Below are 10490 nucleotides of genomic sequence, written 5' to 3' on the forward strand. Positions count from 1 at the left end.
TGCAGCGTGTCTTCTTCTTCATCGCCGTCGCTCCTTTAATGACGTCGTAAGTGCGCGAGTCAAACGTAATTGTTACCACAGCGGCCTGTGTGTGTTTTCACCCGATCGCTGCAATTTTTCTCTTTGGTGGAGGATTTGTCTCTACAGTCCATCACCATCATGAAACTAGTCAGGTAAGCGGAGTCTGGAATGCGCCATTTAACGAACGAGTGAACGTGGGATGATGAAGTGAAGGCGTTGCGGCTGGATGGGTTTAGATAGAAAGCGGAGAAGAGGAGGATAAGATATGAGCGGGAACCGTCGGGCCGAATGAATGGAGGCTGTCCGGAGTTAGAGTGATCGCATTCACAGTTAAACTACACCTGTAGTGTTAACTCATGCTCGGTAGTTGGAATTAGCTGCATGCATCGACGATTTTTAAACGTACTTTGGTTCGTGGACGTTAGCAGACTCGTAGGTCCGGCCTCGGTTAAGCTGCTACTCAGCGAACGAAATAAACGTAGCCTAAATGTGTAGTAGCAGGAGCATAAAGCTAGTCCAGTATTTATTTTAGTTATGGCGGTTAACTCTGGAGGGTTTCAGCGGGTTTTCATAAGGTCGTCTCACTCCAGGGGTGGTTTTGTTTTGCAGGTGAAAGCTATGCAGCTAGTAGCTAGCTTGAGGCTAGTTTTTGGTTCATTTCCAGGCTGAACTCAAACATAGATGTTCATCTTCTTCCACGATGCCCACAGGTTTTTGATGAAGCTCAGCCATGAGACTGTTACCATCGAGCTGAAGAACGGCACTCAGGTCCACGGCACCATCACAGGTAAGACTCAGCTGGAGGTGATTTATTAAACAGGTATTAAACAGGTGTTGGGCTCACCTCCTTACCGCTTTCATTAGTTGTGCTGCCACTCTAAGCCAATTCATTCCGCTAAGAATGCTGTAGTTCAGGCGTTTCAAAGTAATGCTCAGAATTTTAATGTAACGGTGGCCAGTAAGGCTCATTTTCAAGCCAGCACCCAATTCTTCCTAAAGCTAGAGTCCTGTGGAAATGCTGGGAAATGTTTATATATAGCTCACTTAAATATAAATATAAACGAAGTATTGCAATTAATAATTTTAAAGATCAATAAACTGGTTTTAGCTGAATGCAACTTTCCCAGCTCCCTCTGTTGGTAAATACAGTGAGCATCATAAAAAGTGAAGTTTGTTCCATAGTCTTCATATGCTTGTGTATTCCCTTTAATGTCCCAGTGATACTTCAGTGAGAAAACACTATCAAGTCCTCCTGTGCATTGTACTTTTTCACTGCTGTTTTTTTAATTTCTTAATAAAAGAATAATCATAGCATCAGTATAAGGATTTACAAATGTCAGTGAATTCCTGGAGGGAGATTGTAGAAATTATCAAAATGGAAGAGGGGGAATGGTCAAAGGAGGAAGTGGAAAAACACAGTTTAAAAAAAAAAAAAATCTAACCTCAGTAAAGAGATGTAACCGAAGATATTTTATTTGTTTCTATCAGCTGGCACTGCGTATGAAACGTTGGGACATGACTGCACTGTAATTAACACATACTGCACCACACACAGCATAAATGTTGTAGGACCTAGAAAGATTTCCCGCAGAACTCTCAGATAAAACGGTTAGCTTTTGGTTACTCAGTGTACTGTGTGACATGTCTATTAAATGTGCTCCAGTGCAGCCCTCCATAATCCAAACTGCACAGTGGTCAACATAGCTGATGCTGTGTGGGTTCCAACAGGGAAGGAAGTAACAGCGGCGTTCACCAGGAATGGGAGAAACACAACAAAGTAGTGATGTGCAAATGAAGCAGAGAACCAGTACTGACCCACTTGAAAGTGGGTTCATTCATTCACAGCTTTGTTTCAGTGACATCTAGTGGTGGAATAGGAGTCAGCAAAACAATGTGTTGATAATCGTGCTGATTGTAAGGAGGGTTTGTGTGAATGATATAAATACAATTTTGCAAAGGCAGTCAGTTGATTCTGTAAACGTATCTAATAGTTGGAAGAAGGCGTGCTCTGCGAAGCTCAGTGTGTGCTGGGATGGTAGGGTGTGAGATTATACTTTCCACAGTTTTGACACTTCAGGTGTTTATGTCATAACTTCGCCCTTCTCCACGGTCGGCTGGTTGATCATCAGCACATGTGGCCCACAGACACCCTTCTTTGACACATCCCCCATCTGACAAGACACTCTGCAGGTATATGAGCTGTCCACGGAAAACCAACACACCACGTCTGAACCATAATTTCAGCATTAGTCTAAACCGTGTCAGTGATGACAGTCTTCGCTTCTACCTTCACAGCCACTGGATAAAAGACAGACTTTAGACAAGTGCTTGTATGATGTACAATGATGAGGGACATGAGAACGGCTGACAAAAAATGCAGTGCAGAACACAGAAAATGGGCATCTGAGCCGAAAGACTTAAAACTGCATTTTTTTTTCTTTATCTGCTTGTCAGACCAACTGAGCCAAAAACATAAGGCAGCAGTTACATTGCAGGTAAAATAATAATAATGTTCATATAGTAGAGTTTAGTTGTAGTTGTCCACACTGGAGCACACAGGTGGAGGATGGAAGTCAGAACAGTCGGGAACAGATGTTTCTACACTCATTTGGACTCACTCAGTCTTACTTCCATCTACTGTATTCAGTTTTCAGATTTTTCTTTCCTTTCCTTTCCGTAGGTGTCGACGTGAGCATGAACACCCACCTGAAGGCGGTGAAAATGACCCTGAAAAACCGGGAACCCACTCAGCTGGAGTCGCTGAGTATCCGTGGCAACAACATCCGCTATTTTATCCTGCCGGACAGCCTCCCGTTGGACACCTTGTTGGTCGACATCGAGCCAAAGATCAAGTCCAAGAAGCGAGAAGCAGGTGAGGAAGTGTTTGCTGTGCACCTGGCTCTTTTTGTTGTCTTTAAAGGCTTGTTTTTTGTACCCACAGGCTGGTTTATAAATGTCACTTCCCAACACTTTTTACATGAATGTGGACAAAGGGTCAGGCACGTGAACCAGTATCCGTACGGCAGCTTTTCATGTCCTTTGGAAAAGTTAAATCTGGAAGCTTTGTGCAGAAAAGCAAACGAGGGCTGTGGGTGTGGGAGCGTAGCGGCCTTATGCACGATCGCTGTGTTTGATGTTTACAGTTCTTCCATACCGCTGCTGAAGCTGTGGTGTGTTTTGTTTGTTTTTGTTTTTTTTCCCCTGAGTTGTGTAAGCATATAGGAACACATTGTAGCTATTCATGCGCATCTAAAGTGTGAGCATAAATGAAAACAGTGCTGCGCTGACGTCACAGTTGGTGCGAGCAATGACTGGTGCGTCTATCGTAACAATAACATAAAATGCCTCAGAAGCATTTCCACTGATGTCCTCTGTCACGTCTGAAGCTCTCACTCACCCACAACCTGTTTCCAGCAGGTTTTTAATTGCTCGCAGCTCTTTCTGCGTCTTTTTAAAATCTGTTTAGTGCAAATTGTACTATCAGATTTTTTTTTAGTCCCTCTGCCTGGTCTCTTCCACATCAACATGTGGTTAAACAGCCCACTTAGAAATCACTTGGGTGCTCAGGGTTGTTTCAGTGATCACATTTGTTCACTTCTGCAGTATTAAAATTATATTTTCAGGGCCTGTGTTTTTTAAATTTGTATATAGGAAGTTTTTCAGAGTTGATGCAGTTTTAAATTGTGGTATCTAAGTGATCTTTAATAGGGCTGTTTGTACTCGGGCCTGTTGTACACTCTGTCCTGCTGTAGTTACGGGAGCATGAAGCCCAGAAAATGTCAGATACAGGCTGTTATACGGTCACCTTAAGAAATGGAAATTGATTCGTGCTGAGTTATCGCTGGTGTGCGTTTCAGCAGGGTTTGTGTGAGTTTGTCTTCACAGCATGAGATGACCAGACACAAAGTTGATACTGATAAACTTATAAAATTAGATTGGAGATATAAGGATGATTGATTTATTGGGGGTTAAACACCAAACACCGGTCAGTATGGCTGAGTTTATACTCACCACAGACATGTGGCCTTTATTCAGTCTCTAATATCTTCCATTTACCACACTAAACAATAGAGGTGGGAATCACCATACATCCCACGATATGATATTATCACAATATTTAACTCACGATACGATATTATTCTTGCTCAGAAAAAGGATCAACATGCTCTGAAGTCAGAGTCCACAAAAACTTTTTTTGTAACAAAATATCGATTTCTGCTGTCCCTGTATCGATACATTATTAGAAAACAAAATATCACGATGCTACACAGTATCGATTTTTTTCCCCCACCCCTACTAAACAACATACATGTGCATCTTTAAACATGTGACAGAAAACTGGTTCTCCTGGTTTTGTTCTTCATATTTACTCCTCGTACTGTACTTTCGAGCCATGCAACAGTGTTTAGTCGCAATGTGAGACCCTGAAATGATGCTGCTGCTCAAAGAAATGTTACTCCTGTTCAAAGCAATGTGTTTACACTTTCTTTTAAATATATTAAACATTACTAAAACCAGAAGTAAATCAGGATAAATGCTCAGATTTAAATTGAATAGGGTAGCACAGATTCGATTTTTAAACTGCGCATAGAACAACCTGCCTTATGTTTATAGTAACATAGCAACTCAACACATGTAGGTGAATGTTTGTGACAAATCTGTTGCTCTCCTCTCAGTGGCTGGACGGGGGCGAGGCAGAGGACGAGGACGTGGCAGAGGAAGAGGAAGAGGACGGGGTGGACCAAGGAGATGATCCAAAGGCCTTAAAGCTGCATCTCACCATCCACTGTTTGTACAGGAATTCTTTTTTTTTTTTTTTTTTTTCCCCACAATTTGCTCAAAGGAAACCGTTTGTGAATTTCAGTGTGTTTTTCATTATTTTGTACATTAAAAATGTTCCTCATTAAGAGGATAAACTTGACTCCAGTGCATTATTACAATACCTGTGTGACAGGGGTTCAGGTTAAACTTTTGTTCTTTATTTACAAGGTTGAATAAAGTTTCTTTGTTAATGATCATGATTTTAACAGAAAATGAATTTGAAGCGCTCAAAACGCAACAGGTTATGTTGTGAGAGGGGTCAAAATCTGAAGAATGTTATTATAAAATAGCACACAGTCTTACACTTTGTCTAATTTATGTTAAATAAAAAAGGATCTAAAACTTTGATCTTCAGCTGCCAATACTAGAATAGAATAGAATTCGACTTTATTGTCATTGCACATGTCACAGGTACAAGGCAACGAAATGCAGTTTGCATCCATCCAGAAGTGCTTTAGCCATGATATAGATATATTACAATATATATTAGCAATAACATAGATATGTGAGTATATTACAGAAATGGGTCTATTATGGTATGTTATAATGTACACGGTATGATGTATGTTATGAATATGCTATAAGTATGTACAGGCTATGAACAGGATATAAATATGGAAAACTACAGAAATATGAGATATACAGAAGTGTGAACTGTGCAGGTTATAAAGTTGTAATTTAAAAATTATCGTATTGTACAGAAAGATTATTTATACAGTAGTGCAGTTAAGATAAGTGAGATATGTGGATAATTTCTACAGAGGCTATATAAAGTGCTAGTGGTTGTGAGTGGTGGTTCAGTCCATGTTATTGTGTGTATGCGGGTACAGTTCATTGTGTGTGTAGGTGGTAATAATAATGAAAGTAAAAATACATTTAGGTACACATATGGAGGCTAAGCTCTTAACATTAAGTAATATCAGCAAACATTTTGGGTTGGTGTCCGCAATTATGAATAAAATGGAAGTGAATTTTATTTAGTTTTAGAAATAAAAAACTGAAACCAAATTCCAAAGTACCTGAAGGTGCAATACTGCTGTTGGGCGCTAGGGTCGGTTCCACCGGAAAAGCATAAAATTTAAGGGAAGCATATTTCCAAGAGCACCTGGCTGCAGCCAAAAAAGCTATATTTAAACCATAGCAGATAGTTAAATACTGTATTTTTATAAGCTTAGTCACTCAGGGTTTTTACTGTTCTACTACCTAAATTGTGCAGCACCCGGTCCCCTTATTCTATAGATATATTCTTAGCTGTAGAGGTTTAGAACTTACTTTTTCTCTTTCTTTTTTCTAATAACTTTGTCTTTTTCACTTGTTTCTCTTAATACCAGGAGTTTAGGACAAACCTGTAAACGCAAAGCTTTGTTTTTGTTTGCCAAACAATTTAAAACAGATTTTTGCTTTTTCCAAGAGAGTCATTCCACACCTGCTGATACAAATTTTTGGAAATCACAATGGGGTAATGAAGTCTGTCCCATGGCTCTGAGCGTTCTGCTGGAGTTGCCACGCTTAAAAATTATTTTTCTGGGGATGTGTTACACTCTGACTGTGACACCTTAGGACACTACCTCTGCTCAATAATCAGACACAATAACAGTACTTTCATTGCAGTAAATATATATGGTTACAATAATAAAACTGAAAATGATAAATTACTTGACTCCTTAGAAGAAAGAATTCATTTCTGGCTCTCCAAATACCCAAATTCAGTCCTCTTAATTGGTGGAGACTTTAACATTGCTTTAGACAATACGGTTGATAGGTGGCCTCCAGGGCAGCAGTCTTCATACAGTGCAAACTTAAAAAATTTTATGGGAAAATTTAATCTTGTGGATATTTGGAGAGAAAAATTTCCAGATGATAGACTCTTTACTTGGAGCAATAAGACAGGATCCAGGCAATCACGTATTGACTTTTGGCTTGTTTCTGACTGTATTGATAAAGATAATATTACCATTAATGTACTTGCCACCCCCCTCACTGATCATAGAGCAATTCACATTAACGTCCAAATGTTTACACTGGATAATATACCTCATAAATTCTCTTATTGGAAGTTAAATAATTCTTTACTAAAAGATAAAATGGTTAACATGCAGATTAATAAATTAATTGTTTATTATTGGAACAAAGCTAATAGACAGAAGTCCTTTTGTACTGTCGAGAAAGGAAATTATTTTACTGCTATAGTTAAATAATTGTCATCATTACCATTGCATTAATAATAAAATCTGGAGGTTCTTGATTCAGGGGTAGAACAGTGTGTGTCTCTTTCAGAAAGACTGAGTTGCAGGCTGACAGGAAGTTGTATGCAGAAGTGAAAGCAGGAAGTTATTTTGAGCCGCAGGCTAAGACGAGGCTTTAACAATGTAACAGATAGCTTTAAGAAGGCCTTAAGCAGTTATGACTATTTTATACACAATGCATATCTGTGCTTATTAAAGAGTTGGAGCTCGGTCAATTAATTGGGGGTCGGAAGCTTTGTTCGGCGCGATGTTCGGACAATCTATTGTGCAAGTGACTTGGAGCCATAGAAGGAATTGCAATACATGCTTACAAAACACTTATATATCAGATCATTTTATATTAAGGTTTTAGTAGAGGTTCTTGGTTAAAACATTTATTTAGTAGAAGACATACACATAGTCTCAGTGAGCTTCTGGTCTGGTAAAAGGTCAGAAGTGCAACAGGTGAATTGAGAAAGAGCATTTGAGGACGAGACACAGACAGTAGGTGAAGAGGTGACACAAAGAGCATGTGAGGTCAACACATACACACACACACACACACACACTTTAAATTAGATTTATTTAGAGGAAGAGGTTAGTTATGTTTGGCTGTAACTGCAAAATTGTCTTGGTAAAAGAGGAACCGTTTCTTGTTGTCTCGGCAAGAAAGAGGAACAATTCATTTTAAGATAAGAACGGAAAGTACCAAGCCATGAAAATAGAAGATGATTTTCTAGGTGAAAAGTCATGATGATGTTGATCTGATCTATGTATAAAATGTACTGGTGACGCATGAAGGGGCGTCAGTAAACAAACCCTGATGCTATAAAATATCTGTTCATGCTTTGATTAAGTCGAAGACTACTTCCTGTCTGCGTACAGAGTTGTCTTCCCACACGTGTGTTCATTAAAATCATCGTTTGACTTCACCCGGCCGGATCGGTGTGGTTATTCTTCGATCACCTCTTGTACCCTTCCTCAATACTGAATCTTAACAGTACCAATTGGGAACTTTTTAAATTTGAAGCATGCAAATTCTTGAGAAGATACGGGAGTCAAATTGCTAAATTAAGGAAAGCTGAAGAACAAGTAGTAATAAGCAGAATTGCCTCTTATTACCAGAAGTCCCCAGAAGAAATCTCAGAGGAAGATAAATTAAGTTTACTAGAACTTCAAAATAAATTGGACGATTTATATCGACGCAAGGCTGAGGGTGCTTTTATAAGATCCAGAAAGAGGTGGCTGGAGGAGGGCGAACAAAATTCTGCTTACTTTTTCAGACTTGAAAAATACAGATCAAAAACAAACTCTATTCATCAACTAAATATTAATAGCATTGTCTCTGACAATCCTAGAGAAATTTCACATTTCTGTGCCGAATTCTATACTAAACTATACAACTCAAAATATAATGAGGCTGTCTCAACAGGGTTTTTCAATAATATTAAAAACCTAAAATCTATTGTTGTGGAAGACAGAAGTTATTGTGACAGCCCTCTGACTGTGGAGGAAGTTTGTAATTCCATTTCTGCACTTAAGGCCAATAAATCTCTGCACAGACTGCAGAGTTTTATAAATCATTTTCTAATCTCCTGGCTCTGTTTTTACTGCAGGTTTTTACAGAAAGTATAGAGAATAACACCCTCCCTCCTTCTCTTACTCAAGGTCTCATAACACTTATTCCAAAACCAAACAAAGACTTACTTTTTATTGATAATTGGAGACCCATCTCCCTGCTCAATAATGACTATAAGGTTATGGCTTCAATACTTGCTAACAGAATTAAAGAGGTCTTGGAAACAATTATTGATGAGACACAATCAGGCTTTATGAGAAACAGACACATTTCTAATAACATTAGACTGGTTTTGGATTTACTTGATTACTCTGATCTGGTACCTGACAATAGCTTCATTCTCTTCCTGGATTTTTATAAGGCTTTTGATACAATTGAACATCAATTTATCTTCCACTGTTTGGAAAAATTTGGCTTTGGCAAGTTTTTCTGTAAAGCTGTCAAAACCTTATACACAAATGGCAATAGTTCTATTAAAATGATTAACGGCTCCACCCCGAGATTTGACCTGAAACGTGCTATTCGCCAAGGATGTCCTATTTCACCATATTTATTTTTACTTTGCACACAAATTCTTGCAACTAATATTACTCTCCTTACATCTGGATAAGAAAATTAGTAAAGATATTGACCGTATGCTCTTTAATTTTATATGGAAAAACCGTACGCATTATATTAGAAAAACTGTTGTGATGAATAAGTACGAATCAGGTGGGCTTAACGTCTTAGACCTTTCTACTTTAAATAACACTTTCAAGATTAATTGGGCTAAACATTTTCTTAAAAACCCTACCTCTATCTGGAACTTTATACCATATTATATTTTCTCTCGTTTTGGTGGCTTTAATTTTATTTTAAATTGTAATTACAATGTTGAGAAACTCCCTGTAAAGCTTTCATCCTTCCATAAGCAGGTCCTCTTAGCGTGGACCCTCATTTATAAACACAACTTCTCACCTCACAAATACCTTATCTGGAACAACAGAGATATTTTATAGAAAAATAAATCACTTTTCCTGGAAACTTGGGTCCAAAATGGGATCCTATTGGTGGCTCAGCTGGTTAGTAAAGAGGGACAACTACTTACTTACAACGACTTTATTGCACTATATAATTTTCCAATTAGTGTTCAGGAATTCTCAATGGTGCTTGGTGCCATACCCTCAGGGACTTTAATGTTATATAAAAACACTGACAGCTCGATCTCTACCTCAGTCACTCTCCCTGATCCAGCTGAGTCACCAATAGGAAAAATCTGCTTTTCACAGGAACTTGGTAACAGCAATAAGAGAATACGTAGTTTATTCCAAGAAGATAGTCTCTCTCCCATATATAATATCTTATTGGAACCAATTTGTTCCAGATATCAAGTGGAAGACAGTCTGGATGGTCCCCCATAAATATTTGATTGTAAAATAATTCTACATAAATGTTATCCAGCCAGTCACTACATGGTAAAATTTAAAAGGGACATAAATACTAATTGTACTTTCTGTGGGGATCATCCAGAAACTGTGACACATCTTTTTTGGTACTGTTCTTTTACACAGAGATTCTGGAAGGAATTTAGCAGGTTTGTTATTGTCCATATTTTAAGGGAGTTTTCTTTACGATGGGAAAATGTTTTATTCTGTTTCTTTAAGTTCCCCAAGAAGTATGATAAATGTTTTTTATGATAAAGTTGTTAATACTTTTAGCAAAATTTTTTATCCATAAATGTAAGTTTACTAACAAAACACCATATTTCTGTCATTATTTTAAGGATGTGGAAATGTACATACAATCAATATCAGACTCCACCAACAAAAAGGCTTTCAAAACAATATATGTATGTGAATTTTTGT

At 38.2% G+C, this 10490-nt stretch overlaps 1 protein-coding gene across 1 annotated transcript; it reads left to right on the forward strand.

The window, feature by feature from the left end:
• The first annotated feature begins 36 nt into the window (after positions 1-36).
• On the forward strand, positions 37-4942 carry snrpd1 (small nuclear ribonucleoprotein D1 polypeptide). Its single transcript, XM_085262733.1, has 4 exons — positions 37-173; positions 732-808; positions 2702-2893; positions 4698-4942. Exons 1-4 carry the CDS (start codon positions 160-162, stop codon positions 4772-4774), a joined length of 360 nt encoding a protein of 119 aa, XP_085118859.1. The 5' UTR covers positions 37-159; the 3' UTR covers positions 4775-4942.
• Positions 4943-10490: the final 5548 nt, after the last annotated feature.

Source organism: Mchenga conophoros, linkage group LG22 (genome assembly GCF_057382185.1).
Source record: "Mchenga conophoros isolate Kocher_MC1m ecotype Shallow Benthic linkage group LG22, M_conophoros_male_GT1.1, whole genome shotgun sequence".
Lineage (NCBI taxonomy): Eukaryota > Metazoa > Chordata > Actinopteri > Cichliformes > Cichlidae > Mchenga > Mchenga conophoros.